This window comes from Ambystoma mexicanum, chromosome 10, assembly GCF_040938575.1.
Source record: "Ambystoma mexicanum isolate Mex_15411 chromosome 10, UKY_AmexF1_1, whole genome shotgun sequence".
Taxonomy (NCBI): Eukaryota; Metazoa; Chordata; class Amphibia; order Caudata; family Ambystomatidae; genus Ambystoma; species Ambystoma mexicanum.
In genome coordinates, this window is record NC_090932.1 from 1,321,327,824 (window position 1) to 1,321,348,696 (window position 20,873).

General features: G+C 46.2%; 1 protein-coding gene across 1 annotated transcript in view; it reads left to right on the plus strand.

Annotated features, from left to right (window-relative positions):
* The window catches only part of PITPNB (phosphatidylinositol transfer protein beta), a 915,448-nt gene that overhangs the window by 367,823 nt on the left and 526,752 nt on the right, over positions 1–20,873 (plus strand). The window contains exon 7 of the mRNA XM_069619364.1: positions 14,975–15,049. Within this exon, the coding sequence (XP_069475465.1) occupies positions 14,975–15,049 (75 nt within the window). The remainder of the gene's footprint in view (positions 1–14,974; positions 15,050–20,873) is intronic.

Genomic DNA, 20,873 nt, shown 5'->3' on the forward strand with positions numbered 1-20,873 from the left:
AGTCACCAGTACTTCTGCGTACTGGTCCCAGGCCCCAAGGGACACTATGGAAATCTCTACAGGAGCACCGAAGGTGATCCCAGTAGAGGAAGGGAGGACGGTGGCCTCCACCTCAGGTATGGAGTAGGGATAGGTCAAGCTGACAGCCTGGACTCCAAGTGCCTTACCCTTACAATTGGGGTCACCCCTTCGGTGATCCAGTGCCCCACAATCCCAACATGTGCTGGGCGTTCGGGGTATGGTACTGGAACCACTGGGACCCTGCTTTGCAGCAGGCCGGACCTCTACTCTTACTCCCACCCACTAGAGACTTATCCCCACTAGGTTTTTGCGTCTTCGGAGAGGAAGGTTTTGGTTTACCCGACTGTGATTGCTTTTGGGACTCCTCAGCTTTCTGAGAGGCCCCCTTTTCTTTGTCCTTGTCCTTCCCACTGGAGTCCTTAGGGGACACCCGGTGGGAGACCCACTTGTCAGCCAACCTAGCCAGCTTAAAGGGGTCCAAAATGTATTGGTCAGCAACATACTGACGCAGCTCTGGTGAACACGCTTCCGACAAATGCTCAAAAAACAAGAGGTGAGACAATTCAACAAATGTTTTCACTTTGTAACCATCCATCCACCCCATCATGTTCATGTGCGCTGCACTCACCCAGTCAATCCAAGACACATTCTCTTGTTTCTTAAAATCCCTGAACCGTTTAAGATATTGGGTAGGTGTCTGGCCAAACTTGGCAATTAAAGCAGACTTCATGCACTCATACTGACCACTTTCTTCCACACTCAGTTTCAGAATATAGTCATATCCAGTTTGAGGCACTCTGCTTAACAAACACTTAGCCCAATCTCTCTTATCGACCTCGTGAATTGCACAAGCCATTTCAAACGCTTCAATCCATTGGAGGATATCAGAACCCTAAGCATACACACCAACCAAATCTTTCATAAACTTGGTTGCTGGGGACCTGACACTCTCAACTGGTTTCGCTGAAGTCTCCACTCGAGCTTTCTCTAGCTGGATTTGCTGACATTCAGTGTCCTTGTCTTTGAGTTCAAAATCCCTATTTTTGAGTTCCACTTGCTGTGCCAACTCCTCTTTCTTAAGCTCAGCATCTAGTTCCAACTTGCGATATTCAAAGGCTAACTTCATCCTTAATAACTCAAGCTCTAAAGAATTGCTGGGGTTCGGAACAGAGGCAGCAGGAATGGTGGCCGTCCCAGCAGTTTCGGCGACAACCCCTGGGGTAGAGTCCTCATTGGTTGCATCCCCCCCCTTGAAGAGTTTCACAATCGATCTGGTAGTCCACCAGGGCAGCTATCAGCTCAGCCCTAGATTTATTCATAAAGTCTAATTCCCTGGCTTCACAAGCACTCCGGAGAGCCTCTAAGCTCATCAGAGTCAATATACCATTCGCAATAGATTCCATTGCTTGTAATGCAGTTATCTTGTACACAACTAAACCTTAATTTAACAAAGTGCAGATATCCTTCGTAAGTGGCACGGTTATACACTGTGCTATCCCACCGTGCTACCAGCTGTAAAGACCGGAGGGGGGGGCGGCACTTCCGCTCTTTATATGGAAGAGGGAAGGCACAGAGACCCCTGCCAAGATTCTCTATTATGGTAACGTAGTCGAGCAATCAAGGCCTAGCTTCTCAGGCGGTGATACGAGCTGGTTCTTAAGTACAGTGTAGTCCCCAAGCACCCACAAAGGAATGTCCCCAGACTGTATCGGTTAAAACAGTCTTTATATAATTAATATTCACGGTCATATACACGATCACGATAACTCACTTTGTCCTCCGAAAATCAACAATGGTAAATATGTACAATTCTAAAGTGGTACCACTAACGTTATTAGATCTCCTTAAAGTGCATACGGTCAGAATGACACACAGATCAAAATAAAGAGGAAACCAGTAGTAGAGAGAGGAAGGAAAGCAAGATGGTTGAGCAATAGGCAGAATACTGGTAACTACTGTTAAACACTGCTCTGTGTGGAGATCCCCCCCCACATGGGCAACCTGTAGGAGAAAGATACAAGCCCAGTCCATATATTGTTCCCACTAGACTTTCCAATAGTTCTGCAACCCTAAAGTACCTTGGTGTTGTAGCGTTCCTCGTCGGGGAAATCAACAACCCTTCTTTAGTGTCCTCCCTTTCAGGCAGGAGTCACGGGTTGTCGAACGTCCGATGGAGAACAGGTCGAGCTACGACAGTGAAGTGGCTACGTTGGTCCTAGCGGTGCTCATTGACGGGGGAAGCGTAAACGTCCTGCAAGGAAGAGGCGTGTGGGGCACCTCGGTGTCGATAGTTCTGGACCGCAAAGAGTTTGAAGAACTGTGGCCCAGCAAGGGTGTCGAGTCGACGGCGTCTCTGTGGTCTTTGGGTGGCGGGAAACCCACCTGTGGATGCTCCTCGGAGTGTCGACGGTCAGGCCTTCTCCAGCAGGATACAGCGGCGACGATGCGGACGAGAGCGTCCTTGGATCAATTAAGTTCTTAGGTAACGGGAGCACGGCGGCTCCAGTCAGCGACGGCGGTCGTCGACAGTGGCGGACAACAGTCCGAGCGCTTCTCCTTGGAGTTCAGCAGCAGTCCCCGTATCGGGTCGGCAGCCTGTCGAAGTTCTGTCTACCAGGGAGCTTAGGCAAAGATCAGCTGTGCACGATGGTCCCTCGTAGCTCGGGAAGAGTGTGCATTACCAGGTCCTCTCTGGGGAGTGCTGTCTCAACCATTGTGTCAAACACCAGATACTAGACAGCCACAACATAGAATGTATATTCGTCACACACTCCATTCACCCGGTTCCCACCCACAGGCGTACCCACAACATACGGTCGTTGAGAAGGCTCCAGCCAGTCTGGTCGGCACTTCTCCACACTACCATATACGGATTTCCCACCCAACAGCCAGTCAGGGGGAAGGGACAGAGGCAGGGCTTCCCGGGACTTCGGGAAGATCAAGGTAACAGGTGATGGAAGGCAAGAGGCCATGGGGGCCATTTTGTCTCCATCAGGAATCTACCGATTCCAATGACGGGGCCTGGGCATCCCAAAATGGAGGACACTCAGGGCACTAGTCATTTTAGCACGGAGCTGCCACCAGCCCATACCCTGCTCTGTTGTACCCCTACCCATGGGTGCCATAGGGGTATCCCACAGGTCTGTTCACCAAACCAAAAGAGAGGGAGCTGCACCGCCAGGAGTCCCACATGAACTCCTGCGCGGAAAACATGACAGAACATGCGATAAAAAGCAGTAAAGGACAAGGATACGGAGGCCCTGTCCCTCCGATGCATTTCCAGCATCACAATCGCCACCTCCACAACATTTACTTCTCCCCCTTGGTTGCATTGTTTCTCTTATGGCTGCTGGACCCTCACCGTCCACATTCATAAACATTGTCCACCCCCACCCTTGCTGTTGGTGATGCTGCTGCAAATTCTGCAATGTATGTATCATTATTTCACACTCAGTGAATCACTGTTTCTTATTGATTTCTCATTGAGAGCAGAAGAAGGAACTATTGGGAACAGTTCTAAAAGGGACTTTAAAATAAAGTCCAGACAAATACTTTGCATTTGAATCTCCGGTAACCACCCCCGCACAAAAGCAGCTGCCCCAGATATCCTATATGTCTGCTCAGAGGGTGTCGAGGGGAAGAGGTCCGCTGCTTCAGTTACTGTGTCAGCTGGATTTGACAAATCCAAGTCATGGCTGCAAATTGTAGAAGCCCAAATCCATCACTAAGAAATCCAGTGAGCAACATCAGGCAGAAAAGGCAGAAACAAGATTTATTTCCAATCGCTGTGCAGAAATGCTTTGTTTCTGGGCCACCCGGTCCACCACAAGCTTCCTGTGATTACGCCACCACTTTCCTTTTCTTTCTCTCTCTGATTGCCAGGACGCCCTGTGTCCGAATTTCCTTCCCTCGTTCCCCTCTGGGTAAGGCAGAGCACGTCTACTTCTGTTTCTAATTCTCCTCTGGTCACAGGACGGTGTGTGTGCGACTTTGCCTCAGTACCAGCTTCCCCACTGGTTTGTAACTAGTGGGTTTTCTCTTCAATCTCCTCCCCTCGTTCTTGACATAGTCAAGGGACTTCCCGGGTGTATGTCCAAGTCTCTGTCAGACAGCTTCTTGGCTCCTTTTCACAGTTAAATAGGATGTTCCATTTCAATATTTACAGTTTCCATTTGACGATAAAACAGGCTGCCTTTTTCTTCATACAGGTTTTCATAAGATATGTTTGTGCAGTAGCACCTGAAGCATATCAAGTGCTGGACGGGATTAACGCACTCATTTATTTCATGCCCAAATAACTAGACAGACTCAAAAAATATGGCAAAGTTCTACTTTATTATCAGTTCAATGAAGAAGGGAAATCTGGCAAGCAGAACAAATCGCAGCTCACACACTCTCGAATACATTTCAGTTACACAAAAGGCTTTCTACCTCAATACACGTCAGCTATGACGTCATTCTATGTGGCAGATAGTAAAAACCTTTCGGTTTGTGGTGATAGGTTAAGGGAACATATATACCTGTAGCTTATTTAGGTGTTAGCGACACCATTGGCTGCCCCTTATCAAGTAGGCACACCTAGCGCAACCTCTAACTACGTATAATACAGATAATAGAACAGTGGATTGGCTTCTGCAACAATGTATAGTCCATCATTACATAGGCCATCCGGAATGGTTGGCACCCTCATCCGACCTTTGACATTCGGCTTGTTAGCAAGTAAGCAAAACGAAACCCAGGTACGGGGAACAACGTCCGACAACTGTTCACTTGGCCAATTAGCCTAACATCACTCATCAGTTGGGCCCTAAGCCAAGGCCTCTTCTTTGTGTCAAAATCGTCGGAGGGACCAATCCCTAATCTTAGTATCTGCCTATTTCAGGTGATATAGAAACCTTCTATTAATTATCTCATACTAGATTTAGAGAATCGTATACCATCAGACAGTCTTTAACGGACATAGACATTTGCTGAAACTTGCGGTTGAGACACACAACCTTTTCTCAGGCGAGGCAGGCATTGACTTTTCAGTCCACGCAGCTCTACTTTAACTACATCACTCAACCAAATATTCTTTAGGAGACAACACAGTACATTCAGATAACAAAATTTTAACTCCAGAAACGGGACTTGCGAACGACCACAAGGTCGAAACACATGTCTGCTGTGCACTCTATGGAATAAAACCTACACTTCAGTAGAACGACTTGTCTTCTGTATACCATTCAGACCTTTTATTGAAGATTCCTATATTTTCAGTGACATAATAGCTTGAGCGCGAGTCGCCCTTCCCAGATTTTGGACTCTTCTTCGTAGTTGACCTTGTTGACTGTTCTTTTCTCCGGAACTTTAAAGGGAGTGAAGGTACATTGCTGTCTTTGTCTGGAGCATTATGAATAGGCCTTGTTTTCTGGTCGTGCACCACATGTGGGTAGATTGTGATTTGTCCATTTTGTCGTCTTATTTAGTGCTTTTTGATTGTCATACTAGGTGCTATTACTCTTCTTGGCCTATGGAGACTTGGTTGCTCCGTCTTGCGTATGCCTTCTGCATTTTTAACTGCACTTGCAAATGTTCACTCCTTTACTTAATCTAAGAGAAATATGTCTTATGTAAATGGCTTATCCTCTTCGACTCCTTTTTTGCCTTGCAATTGCTTCTCACAGTGGCATCCTTAATCGTTAGCCAAACAAATATTATTTGTTCTTGAACAAATTTGTATTTCAGTGCCCGTCAGCTCTGCAGCCTTGGTCTCTCTGCTTGGGGCTTTTAGCTTACTATTATAGGAAACTGACGTCCATCTACTCAAAATGGCTGCTTTGCCCGTATTATATTTTCTACTGTAGGAAGCTACTATATTTCTTATCTACCTTGTTTTTCTGTGTATATAAGTCTACTCCATCTCCTATTACTCATCTTCTCAATATATATTATTTCTTATCCACATGTTCATTTACTTGGTTACCCTGAGTCACATCTTCATTCTTTAAATATTCGTATATCGTTCAGTGTGTCCTCGTCTCTCCTCTTCATGATGTCACTATACATCTCTCAGACTTTACTTATAGGTCTTCTATGTCCAGTGGTGTCTGCAAACTTCCTTCTACCACTTTAGTTTGAGAGTACATTCGGTACCGGTGTCTGAGCGCATAACCTCTTTCATATCTTCGATGCGATATTGGGATTATACCAGGTGTCATGCATAGTGCTTTCTTGCTGTTCTTCCTATTGGATAGAGGTGAGTGCTTGGGCTCCATGAGTGACGTGTACATCTACTTCTCTACATGTTCAAAGAGGCATTGTTGGGATATTTTCTAGGGAGTCCTTGTGCCCAAAGGGGGAGTCTCTCCTGGTTAGGTCCCACTTGCCTCTACTCCTAGTGAGGGTGTTGCGGAACAGGCTTACCTCCCTAGCCTCACCGTGGGGGAAGGGATGAATTGCTGTGATTCGTCAGACCACCCACGTCAATGTCACCTTCCTCCTCTGGACCTATTAATTTGACCTCAGACCCAGATCAGCTCTGAGACAGCCAACATTCGAGAAATAGATGATACACTGCATACCTTTGACAACCAATACCCCTTCTTCCTGATACTCTTCGTACTCAGAAGCCATCAAGTCGAAATCAGCTACTGCACAACCACATGGGAATCGGAGAGAATGTCCTCCACCGATTCATATCCTTCTTAGAAGACTGCTGCGTGTTTGTCCTTTTGTCCTGAAAGATACATCCTGATAACCACCACTACCTGCCACATACCCGGACACTTCCCAATAACGATCTTCAGTTTTTATTTGGAGGCCCCGAGTCCCTTCTCGCCACCATAACGTCCATATTCCTATCCACCAATATTCACACAATACTCAATTACCTAAAAATACCCATCAAAGACCTCCACCATTACCTAAAAATATGTATCAAAGACATCCACCAACCCACAGCATGCCTTGTCCTGTTCCAGGACAGGCTGTTCCAGAATTACCTGAACCCCGTAAAGATGGAGTTCCTACTCATCACCAACACAATCAGGCACATTCCCCTTCCTGATCTAATTGTCCTCTGTGAACCTGAAGGACTTCAACCTACAGCTGGCACTCTGCCCTGGGTCTCTGGCATTACATTAAGCCAACAAACCTCTACTTCCAAACACGCATTGGAAAGCAAACTCAGCATGATAGCAACTATCCCTCCAGCAGAAAATCAATCCGACATCAGCTTCAGATCCTCTGTAGAGACACTATACGCACTCCCGTCCCTTCTCACCTGGATGGAGCAAATGCCCTCCTGCCCGGAGCACCCATCTTCTGCTTAGCACCTATTACAAGCGTCTTTGCTGCATTCCGCAACATCAAAGGACTCTGCAAATACGACCACATGCAACAAACATCAATGGCTACTCCTACAAGCATGCATCACCTTCAGAGCTTGCTGCATCATTTCCAAAGCTATTATAAACACACTTTCTCTCTACAGGCAGACAAAGTTGTTACCTCTAGGGTCAGCACGCTGCCAGACATCAAGACCTAGCCAGATGAGAGCAGGAGAAATAAGGCAAGAAACCAATAAAACCCAGACTGTGGATCCTTCTATCCTTAACATCAGACTTTTCTCCACCTTTAGGCAATTCAGAAAATAATCCACAATCCTCCTCTTTAAGGAGCATCTTCAAGGAGCATCTTCTTAACACCTTGTTTGACACATAGCCAGCCATGATTTTCTCCTGACTACCACTGTTTACATCACACAGCCAATTTCAGAAATCTTACATGTTGGCCACTAACTGTATTATTACCTGCTAGCCTAAACGGTATGCTAGCAATAAATGCTGTGGTGTAATGGATGTTTTCCCCCGTAACCACGCAACGTATGCCTGGAACCACTATCCGACAGCACATGCTTGATTTCCAAAGCAAGCATCTCACTCAATAAATACCTAAAATAAATCAAATGGAGAAAGAAACAATAATAGTAGTTATTAGAGAGTATAATTATTCATGTGCCTAGAAGTGCTTAACATAGTCCTGCCCTTAGACCCTGCTTAAAGATATTTAATTCAGCGGTGACATCATCATTGGAAGTGCAGCTGATTCCTCTAAGGGGTGTAAAGCCGTCCAATTATAGAAGAACATTTGACGTGCAGTCCTGGCCTTTTTTCTAAAGGTTATTTGGACTCAAAATGCTGTTTAAAGTCTACTGTTAATCAGTGACGGTCATCGGCAATTCTAGAGGCATCTGGCTTACAGTGCCCACCACATACAATTATTGAAGCATTGTATTCTATCTCTAGAAGTTCTGCCATCCCTCATTTCTTTCAAAACAAAAGGCCATTGCCAGCAGATCTGACGGGTAACTCCATAATGTTCAGTCTCTAAAAATGTGTACTCTACAAAAGAGACTGGATTTGTAAAATGTGGGTATCCTGTTATGCTGAGCGTTTCAATCCTCCTTATACCATCTATGCTTTGCTGCTGCTTTTGTATAGGGAAGACAAGGTGAACTTGATCAGCTGAGCAACTGTTGCTTTGTCAACATTGACACCTAAAGGTCTCCACCAAGCCTTACAAAGCATACATTCATTTTAAAAAATTGATTAGCAGAGTTTGGTAATTAAAATGTTCTTGATTAGCAAATCAGTTTATTTGATTAGCAATTTTGCACTACATTTTTAATGTCACCAGTAGTTATTTTTACCCAAGACCTAAAATGACCAACAGTACAACATTTTTATGCACCTCTGGCGTGAAAGATTAGTGAGACTAGGGTCTGTAAAATGTAAAGAGCTGCATGAAAGGACGCCCATAAATAAATAAATATGCAAAAAAGGCTGTGAAAACAGTTTTCAATGCAAGGTTTTGTGCAGTTGGCTGCAGTTGGTGTTGCACAGACAGTGTTCTGTATACTATATGCTTGCCCATATGTGCAATGCAAGTTCAGTGGTTTTTTAAACCAAAATGTTCACAATGTTAAAGGAAGTCATAGCTGATAATTAGTATGGTGTTGCGGCAGGCAGGGCAATTGTCAACTTCAGGTAGAGAAGATGGCCCTTGCCTATCTTAGTACCAACTGTTTTCCTTATGCCATGCCGCCCATTTTGCCACTAGATGCTGACGCTATTACATTCAGTGTGCATGCCTTAAGAAAATAGTTTTAGCCAATCATGAATAAAATGGTCCATCGTCTTGCTCAATACATAGAGAATTTCGTTGTTCAGGTATTAGATGTAGGCCCAGTGAAAGCACATGTTCACTGTAGAATGCCAAGGATACTTTACAAATAGACACTCTGCCTTATATCGAAAGGGGAAATCTCACATTTATATTGATATTTTATTTGTATTGCGCTTGTACAAAAGTGTTTGCTTCTCTCAATGTTTTCTAGGGTTCAGTGATCCATGGGAATTTTGATTCATGACCTTTTACGTACAGCACACTGGGTAATATTAAATGCCAGTACTGATTAAGTCCTCTGGCATGCATCAAATTATCTCATTATTGCACCAAAGGAATTCTATCCTGATTTATAATAGGCCACCAGGCTGATTTCAGATGTTAGTGGCATTTAATAATCTCATGCCATGGCCAAATATGAGCCGGCTCCCTATGCGTTAAATGGTTTGAAAATTGCTTTCAACAGCATTGGGTCTAGAATCGATTCACATGCTCTTGAATATTCCTCGTCGTCAAGCTGGCAAATGTTATGGAAATGCTTTACGGATATAATTTATTTAACATTACCTTGGTTCACTGAACCCTTACCCAAAGCTACAAAGGAAGTAGCCTCTGGCCCTAATACATTGAGACAAGGACAAGGGTAAAGTCGGGGAAACCCTCCTGGGGAAGAAAACCAGTGAAGAGTGGATTGGGGATGGATGTCCTGTAGATAGGTTTCATAGCTTTTACACATAGTGCAGGGAGAGTGAGGTCTTCTAGTGATTCAATTTCCAGTCCAACTCCCATGTAGGGATGAAGAAGAGAAACAAAGGTTTTAGCGTATGTTTGAGTAAAGAATTGGAGAGGGAGAGATTTAGGTACACAAAAGTAACTCTAGAAGATTGTCAAGAGCGGGGCTTACCATTTAGAAAGAACTCTCCATGCTTATAATTGCTGAATGGTGCATGCGTTGCACAAATCCGGAATGCGATGAACATGTTGCGTAATGTTGATTTTCAGAGTGATGCACGAGAAGTCGGGAACTCATGGATGGAAAGGGCTGAATTCAGTTGTGCCTGTAATGTTGCTGATGCAGAGTCTTCTCTGCTGGGATTACGACGAGCAGCCTTTTTGAACGTATGCCGTTCCACAAAATGAAGTGTAGTTATTTCATACACGTTGTGCGAACTAAAGAGTTACACGCAGAGTGCACGAAGGATTCAAAGTAATAGTACACAAAGCATTCCAGGTATGGTTTCCGTGAAGTCGCAATGTTTAATTAACAAACACGTGGAGAGACTGTGAATGTGAAATGACTTGTGTTAACAACCCGGACTCCTGGATTGAGAACTGACGAGAAAGTCACTGCAGTTTGTACACACAGTGTTAATGTCACACAAAGTATAATTATGGCAGAGTGCTCGGTTTAGCGTGGCGGAAGCCGAGATGCTAACTAGATAAAGTGCAGGGAGAGAAAGGCAATAGCAAGATGGCATGGGGTAGTCGGGAAGATAGAAAGACAGAGAGCACTTGGTCCACGGGTCCGGCAGCTAGGAAGAAGTCAGATTCGAAGTAAAGCAAGGTCTGCAGTCATTGGACTGTATTTAACGTAGGAGGCGCAGCGGCCATTTTGATAACAACTAGACCTGAAAGGGTGACTAGAAGGCTTGGGGCAATGGGCTGCCATGTTGGTGGGGGGAGGAAAGGAATTACTTATGTCATTTCCATTTCTTTCATAGGGAATACCGATGCATGAGTGGGAAGCCCTGGTAAAAGAAAAACAGTTTGACTTTAATGTACAAACTGTATTTCTCCCATAAATTAATCACTGTCCTCTGGGTCATACTGCCCCCAGCCAATGGCAGTCCTCTGCCTAAGCCCCTCCTCTGGCAGCCATCTTCAGATTTTTACTGCATGCTTCAGTGTTGCGAGTCCTCGAGTTTGCTCTGTGAGCTACTTATACGTTTTTTCTTGTTCTTTGCAGAAAACGGTTCTGTTTATGTTCCAAAAGAGCCTGCTCTTCTCTGAATCTGCCAACAGCAGGGATCTGTTGTCGGTGAAGTTCAGCCCCCCTCAAGGGCGAAGATTGTCGAAGTTTCCAGAAGGCCATTGGGCCTACTTCGTGCCCTCTGACCATGACCAAGGAAAAAAAAAGAACCACCCTCTTCAAGCCCTGCACCAAGTGCGGGCCTCGAAAATGTGTTTGTGGAGGACAAGCACATGCAATGCCTCTACTGCCTGCATCTGGACCACAAGGAAGGAGATTTCGAGATGCCGTGGATTCTCCAAGAAAACCACAAAGGACAGGCACAGTAGACTGGCAGCGTGGCTGAATGCCAAGGCCTCTGCCCCATGCTCCGAGCAGGGGCATGCCTCACCCAAGGCCGGTCGGTCTCAGGAGCGGGCTTCTAAGTCCTATGAGAGCGCTTCATCCGTGGGGGCCCAAGATCAGGCCAAGCACTGCATGTGCGGGTCCACTGGGGTCGCTGCGTAAGCGGGTCCCACGGCAGACAGGGCGCGATCGACATCACCCTCTGCCTCCATTGCTAGCTGGCACTCAAGCTCCTCCTCGAAGAGAAAGTCGTCCAACCTGGCTAAGCTGTAGGAGAAGCCGCGGACAGAGGAGAAGAAGGCTGTGCTGCCAAGAAGGCCCAGGCAGCACAAGATAAGTCTTTGTCAACGAAAGAGCTGGCGGCAGCTGCTCTCTCGAAAGCTAAAGGGGCTGACCCTGAGAAGGTAGCCCCCACAGCGCTGAAAGTATCCCTCCCTCCTATGCGCGAGGCCACGTGGTGACTTTGACAAGGTCTGCCGGCACGCCGGAGAAGGGGACACCGCCTCAGAACCCGGTTCCAGCCCCTCAGGGTGGGAAAAAGGGGAAGGGGGCAAGGAGGCCTCGGATCAGTCCAATGCCGTGGCCAAAGCCATGGAAAGTTCGTCCAAGGATGACAAGGACTTGGAGTCTCTACACACGGTCCACAAGGATGTGCAAGTGGAGGACGGCCCAGGACGTAGTGTTTCGATCACACCAGTTCCACCGAGGGATGTGTCTCTGGACATCCTATCAACTCTCAACACCTTGGTGTTGGAGATCCAGAAGAGGATTCTACAAGGGCCTGTTCCAACGGTCCCCGCACCTCCGACCAACCGCCGACGAATAAAAGAAAGCACCATCCGACGCCCCTATTTCAGCCTCCACATCTGCCTCAGGTCCCATCTCCCCCAGCATACCCAGACACTGTCCCATGTGATGCTTGTGTTTGACCCCCACCTCCTCTATTCCCCCGTGATGTTCGAGTGTGCCCCACACCCCCCCTGCCTGGTCCCCTGTGATGTTGTTGTGCCTCTCATGCTGGACCTCCCTGGATCTCGTACTCAGGTTGGCCCTGAATCATGCTGTGCCCATCGTCTTCTTGAATCCTTGCCTACAACTTTGTGTTTTATTGACCACTGCAACTGTATTTCACTCTCCCCACTGCTTCTCTGCTCTTTTTTCAGTATGATTCTCGGTTATCTCCTCCAGACCCTTTTCCCTCTCTCATCCTCACTGTATTCTTTGCACTTACTCTTATCAGAATTGTCCTTGGGCCTAGTACGATAGCAACAATTGTTTGTCTCCTCACCCCCCCCATACTTGTTGCCACCCCCCCCATCCAGCACTATCTGAAATGTCGTCAGGCCTAGTACGATAGTCGCTTGTTTTGTTCCTCTCCCTCCTTTCTCCTCCCCTCTCCCTCACCTCTTGTAATATTCCGGCTCTACCAGAAATGTAGTCAGGCCTAGTACGGTAGTCTGCCCGTCTGTTTCCCATTTCCTTCCCATCTGTCTCTTGGCTCTTGCGCTATCTGAAATGTCGCCAGGTCGAGCACGATAGTTAATTTCACATTGTTGTTGTTCATGGCCTGTAAGAATGTCGTTGTATTTTCCCTTGTTCCCTCCCTTGCCTTGAAGTGCTTTGAAACACATTGCGTATAGGCACTATATGAATAAACTCTCATATCATAAGTGTTTCCTCTGTTGTCTCTCCTGCTACGAGTCATCAGCACACTCGGTGTCAGTGCAGGATGATGCTCATCGCCCCGGCGTGGCCGAGGCAGATTTAGTACCCGGACATTCACAGCATGTCACTGTTGCTGCTGATCAAGCTGCCAGCGGTCCCGGATCTACTCACCAGAGAAGGAGGCGCAATCCTGCATCACGAGACAGGATCCCTCAACCTGAGGGCTTGGCGCCTGTAGCCCTATTGTTTGGAGGATATGAGTTGCCGGCGGACTGCAGGGTGGTCCTCGCCAAGGCCAGGGCATCATCGACTCTGAAGTGCTACGGTCACAAGTGGAAGCGTTTCGTTACCTGGTGCCGGTCACAGAAGATTACACCCCTCTGGGGGTCGCAGCCCCGCAGATTCTTCCATATTTGCTATCCTTGGCCAAGGCTGGACTGGCGCACGCCTTGATCAAAGTACATCTGGCGGCTATCTCCTGCTACACCAGGTCTCTGGGAGGTCTTCACTTTGGTCTTATCAAGGAGTTCCTCAAAGGACTTTTTAGATCTTTCCTGCCGGCAAAGACTCCTGCCCTGGTTTGGTAAATTAGCGTGGTTCTGACAAGGCTCATGGGGGCCCCTTCGAGCCTATGCATCAGGCCCCTCTCAAGTTCCTCTTGTGGAAAACGGCATTCCTTGTGGCCATCACCTGCGCCAGGAGGGTGGGTGAGATACAGGCTCTATCCTGCAAACACCCCTCTTTCATGCCGAAGGTTCAGTCGGAATTCCACCTCAATGAGCCTTTTGATGTTACCTGTTTTTTTTCAAGAAATGTTCTTCTCTGGCTGAGATGGCATGGCACTCTCTGGACTTTGTGCGTGCTCTGAAGTTCTACATGGCACGCCCGAAGAGTTTTCGAAAGACTTCACAGCTGTTTATGAACTTTGGTCCTTTGAACCATAGGAAGGCCTTGTCCAAGGCTTCCATCTCAAGGTGGCTCTCCGGCTGCATCATGCACTGTCATCGGTTGGCGAAACCGACCGTTCTCCGGACGTCAGATAGCCCACTCCACTAGAGCGATCGCTGTGATGGCGGCATTCCTATTTGGTGTACCCCTGCTGGACATCTGCAGGTCTGCTATGTGGAGGTCCACACACACCTTCACGAAGTTCTACTGCATCGACAGAGTTGAGTCTCTGCCAGAGGTAAGAGTGAATTGCTTTTGTCGAGCCTTGCCACCTCCCGTGGTTGTGTAATGTTGTACTGCTGTGTATTCGTTATTCATGCACATGTGACTCCATCAGACCCCATGCTAGAGAAGGAACTTACCTGTAACTATTGTTTTCCAGCATGGGTCTGGCATGGATTCACATGCGAACCCTCCCTCCTACTCCTCTGCGGCTCTTCATGGTCATACTGCCACTTAACGTGCTTACCAAATCTGAAGATGGCTGCAAGAGGAGGGGCTTAGGGAAAGGACTGTCATTGGCTGAGGGCAGTATGACGCAGAGGCCCGAGATCGTTTTATGGGAGTAATCGAGTTAATAAGTGAAAGTGAAACTGTTTTTCTTTTATCAAGGATTCTCAGCCTCACGACAGGGAATATTAATGAGCATGTGAATCCATGCCAGACCCATGCTGGAGAACAAAAGCTAAAGGTAAGTAACGCGTTTCTTTTAATTAATTGAGTGCTAACACTGCATATTTTATAAAATGTAAAAGGTGTTTAAAGACAAATATATATTTTTTGAAATATGTTTTTCTGTGGTGTGAAACAAGGTTTCTTGTTCAGGCTAAATGTTTCCTTTTTTTTATTTTTTAACAGAACGAATATATGAAAGATGACTTCTTTATAAAAATCGAGACATGGCATAAACCTGACATGGGCACCTTAGAAAATGTAAGTTTGCTTTTGCTTGCTCTAACTTTGAATATCTGCACATGTACATCCTCATATTGGGAAATTGTTCTGAATTATGGGTTGCTAACGTTCACCATACTTGTATTACATCGAGTATTGTTGCATTATAGAATATGCAAACAGTTCTTTAGTGTGGCCTGTCATAGAGTCAAAAGAGGAGTATGATGGAATATGCAGTAGTAGTGGGGAGGAGCAAAGTTGGTAGGTAGATAGTTGAGATGAGGGGAGAGGATAGATAAGAGGCCCAGAAAGGCATGAGAAGGAACAGGTGGAGGAGCTATGTGTGCCATTGGATCTACTTTATCATTTGACTCAACTGTATTTATGGGGCGCAGTGCCGACAGGAGAGACTGCTGGAGAGAGGTGTTTGCCGGGCCATGTGGTATGTCTGGAATTAACTCCTCTCATGTTGACCCAAGGCATGTTGAAGTCACCCCCAAGAAGACACAGATGACTTAGCCCTTTAAATCCTTTCCTAGACCCCCAACAAGAGAAGTTGCATGTCAGAAATGTACATTTGTCCAATTTGAAAAAAAGCTCCCTGAAAAGTGAGCAAAACAACCTCACATTATTTGGGGGGTTTCCTCATTTATGACATGCATCCCAAGTGGATTGTTTTTCCTAAACTAATAACCTTATTTCTGGAGCTTTGGTGATCTGCTTAGATCTCATGCTCTGCATAGTCCAACAGCATAGTCCAACATCTAGTGGAGGTTGCAGAGTATTACAAGTTTTATTTTTGAAACTTGAAAACGGATGTCGACAGGGTATGTTAGTGATACTATCCCTAGTGTGACGTGTACTGTTCCCATGGTCCTTCACGCATCGAGCGAGGTCCCTCAAATTGTTTTTTTCCACCATCGAAGTCATTCGCAAATGCCGAGTTCTCATCCAGGCCAATGCCTTTAATTAGTTGAAAGTTAACTTAGATACTCTGTTTTTCCTTATTATTCGCTTTTGGCGCACGGCCAACAGACTGTGCAACGGTTTTTCGACGAACAACCTCATCGTCACTGACTGATCGATGACCAGATGTGGCCTACACAGGCCTCTTCGGCCTTCAGCCCATTGCAGTAGGGAGAGAGGGGGGAGGTCATTCATGCTGACCTCTTTAGAGAATGCAGATTCTGTCATCCCCTTTCCCTTTTTCTCACCAATCTGCCCTTGTAAAAAATAATGGACAATACTCGCTTTAAATTTTGCCCTACCTACCACCGAAAATTCCCGTGGAAGGACACACACCAAGTGTGCAATTATTGTCTCCCGAGGGATCACCCCGAAGGCGCAAGCCGGTCCTTCCTCATAAGGGCCCCTTAAAAGGCCCTTCTATTTGTGCTCTTGCATCCCGCACTCGTCATCGCCATCGAAGGGGGGCAGGAGCCCATCCCGCACCTTGCTGCATGTGCGCTTCAGGAGAAGCGGCACCCCTGCTACGACACTTCAGATCAGCTGGTAAGCCTGCATGGCTACCCTCATTACTTATTTTACTTGGATGCCACATTGCCTCCTCCGTCGATCAAGCACACCAGTAATCCCTTCACTGTGACCGGGGATTCCTCGTGCAGCCATCCGAAAATGGCCGACACAGGTGTTGTGATCTAGGTTGCTAGGCAACCACAGCGGCGAGGCGCGCACCCAGATTGGAGGCAGCCCTCTATTTCCGAGCCCACACATTACCGCAAGGCGCAAGCCGGCCCTCCCTCGTAAGGCCCTTGCCTATCTGTGCCTTGCCAGACCAGAAGGGCCAGCCATGCTGCTAGACATACCGTCTGATACAAAACAGAAGGGTTAGTGATGCAGAACTACAGACTATTGCTTTGAACCACCGCCTGCTCTTAATGTCACTGATACACATTACCGCCCGATCCCTGCATATGCACCAGTGCCTTCACCCTCCCTCCCTCCCTCCACATCTCCTAGCATTGTACGCTCCAGTGTCTGTCATATCTCGGCATCTATCACTTTGCTGCCCAACCTGTGCCAACTTAGCGACATGGTACCTGTAACAACTATCCATGATCCATAGTGTGCTAACCACATCTAGCGATGCACGCATCTTTATTATCATGTGCGTCTCATTAGTGGACAACCGCAATTGAGGTAATGCTTCCAACCAGTTGCCTTGCACATTACTTTGCATGATTGTATGTTTACATATTGCTGCATTTCACAGCAATTACAGTACTGCATTGAAACTCTTGTTAGGTGTAACGACTAGTTATCTTATGCCTCTAGATACGCCTGCCCTGCATGACTACTCTTACGTCCTCCGTACCTAATTACTATGGCGGCCTAATACCTAGCACAGTGTCTGACCCAGCGCTAGCCCAATACCTAACTTTGCCTTTGACTTCTCCCTGTTTAATTAATCTGCTACGCTTAATATAGCCTAAAGTGCCCTCGCTTGACTATCACATTCATTTGCATGACCTGTGTTTCGTATTGACTTGCTATGCACTGCTAGGCGGTAAAACCGGCTTGCTGCACTACTGTGGCTCAAACCTTTCATCCATTTCTATGCCTAATTATCCTGCATTGTAATACTACCTTATGTTGTTACATCTGCAGCTTGCAATTGCCTCACTCGAATATTCTTGCACAGACTACCTGCCTTTGTACACGACCATCATGCTTTATTAGCCTGTCCTCGCACGCTCAGTTAGCACGTTAAACCGTATTCTTTTGCCAATAGTGACAACCTACCATATTATTGTCACTTGCTTCACTAATTGTTTGGCCAGTTCTAATTCTGCTAATTGCCACAATTATGCTCCACAGACTGCTAAAACGCGTCACCTGCTATAACGGTAATAGCTGACACGCCGGTATGCTATAAGCTAAATTCATCTAGACCCCCTCACCCACCCAGCCACCACGCAGATTATCGTCTTACACCACTTTCAGAACACTATGCATCTGCTTGACGCACCACGCTACATGTCGCTACTATTCTGCACTGTGCTACTGCCCATCCTGGTTATTAACAATCTCAGCAACCATCCTGCACAGACTGCCTGCTCAACCAACAAAATGCACAACCTCATCTGCATCACTCTGACCATGAGCAGTAGGCTCCCACCATCAGATAGCATTCCCCTTACAGCCTTCTTGCTCCCCTGCCTATATCCTGCACCTAAAACCACGCCCCTCATCACATCCTCACCACATAACCCCTACTTAAATTCACCGGGCCTCTGGCTCAAACAATTCGCTACAAGACCCACACCAAACCTACCATGCGCACTGAAACTTAGAAATGACAGACTAGGCATCAGATTCCTACCAGTCCCAGCTGCGTCTAAAACCACTACTACTAGACCTCAGCCAACCATGATTAACCCAGCAGTCCCTAAGAACCCATCTAATACATGTACCTCACCTAGGGATATCGCCACTCCTGCCACCAACAAATGTAGTCAGGACAAGTCCATCCCTCCATCAAGGGCGCATTAATCAACGCCAGATCACTACCAGCCCACACATAAGTCATTGCATACTACATTATAGCACAAGACCATGACTTTTTAGCTATTTCTGAGACATGTCTACATGCTGCAGCTGGACCGTCACACTCTCTCTCTCTTGTCATCCCCAACGAGTATTCCATCATTAGATGCGATAGAGATACTCACCAAACCAAAGGCGGTGGTGTTGCCTTCATTTTCAAAACCTCCTTGGGTCTCAGACCCACATCTGGTCAATCACACCTATGCAGAACTTTTAACCATTAAGCTCCCAGCCTCAGCCACCCAAACACTCAACATACACCTTATTTACAGGCCACCAGGGCCAGTAACCACGTTCAAAGAAGACATTGCCACCTGGCTCTCCACTAAAACCAAGCCAAGTTCACAAATCATTCTACTTGGCGATCTCAACCTTGGCTTCCAAGACACCAAGGAAACCAAAGCCCTTTATCGCAAACACAATAATGGAATTAGGTTACGCTCATTGCATATTTACACCCACCCACCCACATCAAAGGTAGAACCCTTGATTGGCTGGCAGACCTTAACTGCAACATTGACATCACTTCTGACATACCGTGTGCCTGGTCAGACCACCACTTGATCTCATTCACCATCAAGATCGACAACCAGCGCGCCAATCAAAACCTCTCTCCTGCGACATGCATGAGGAACAACAGGGAGATGGCATTGGAGAAACTGCTTTCATTGATACGACACATCAACAACACTCCCCTCGAATTGCACACAGACTCTACTGCACTAGTGGACATTTATAACCATACCCTTCTCAGGTATTAATACTATCTCCCCTCTTAAACTACGCAAGCCAAAACCCTGCTCGCATCTCATCATCTGGTTTGTGCCTCACTTTAGAAGCCTACATAAGACAAAAAGAAATGCTGAGTCCCTTTGGAAGAGCCTTCCCGTAGCAACTAACAAGGACTACTTTCTGTTAGCATTCCAAAAAAGACAAGTACAACAACCAGATTATCCAAGCTAAGTCGAGTACCAAAGAGCTCTTTAATATGCTTAGATAATTAGAATCCCATTGGCTCCCTCCGACGCCTGCGCTAAAGACAGCACATGGTGCTCGAACATTCAAAAACCTCTTCTAGGTAAAATTACTATGCTCCGAGAAAAAACTGAATTTAAAAAAAACAGCCCCTCACTCGTGACACCAAATTCATCCCACAAACGTCACCTCAGAATTCCGGCAAGCTATTCAACTTCTCCCCACTATCCCCTAAAGATGTGGAAAACATAATACTTAAATTAAAACCATCCAACTGTCAGGGAGACACTTGCCCAGCCTCCATCATCAGGCAGGCTTCCAAAGGGTTGTATACGAATTGTTCGTATTACAACTGTTCGAATGACAATTGACCTTTTCACAATTGATCGAATTGTGAAGGTCAATTGTAACATATATGCGGGGGGAAATCCCGCAACCCCCCCACCCAACCCAAACCCGCCCAAAACCCCATATATATATGCTTCTTACACAAATGGGCGGAATTATACATACTTGATGATGATGATGATTCGAAGTACCTCTTCAACAAAACACCTGTCATACCCACAATCTACTTCCTACCGAAAATTCATAAAAACCCCACCTGTCCCCCGGGAAGACCCATAGTCACTCTAAACGGGGCATCATTGGAAAACATGTCGAAGTATGTTGATCAAACATTATTGCCCTTGGTTTTCACGTTACCTTCATATCTACATGATACCCAAGACTTTCTCAGTAAAATTGAAGGAATCACCTGGGAAAGAGATTTCATGTTTGCAACATTGGACGTAGTATCGCTCTACACCTCCATTCAACATAACAATGGAAACAAGCATGTAAATACTTCTTGACAGTAGATCGTTAAATTATCTAAGTCATGTACAAATGATTATGGAGATGATAGATCTATGCTCAACGAATAACGTCTTTCTCTTTGACAATGCCTACTATAATCAACTGCGCGGGACTGCGATGGGAACGAGGTTTGCACCGTCCTACGGAAATCTGACAATGGGATGGTGGGAAAAATGTGTTGTTTGGACTGATGCCAATACCAAGTATACTAACCAAATAGTCCTCTGGCTACGGTTCATAGATGACTTCTTTATCTTGTGGAATGGAAAAGAAAAGGACTGGCTTGACTTTGTAACTATGTTAAATGTCAAAAATTTGAATCTGAAATGTACTGAGACTCATATCCATGAATCCTTAATTTTTCTAGATGTACTGGTGAAAACTGATCGTAAAGAAATCAGTACAGAACTTCATCGAAAACCAACAAGTTCCGACATGCCATTATTTGCGAGCAGCAATCATC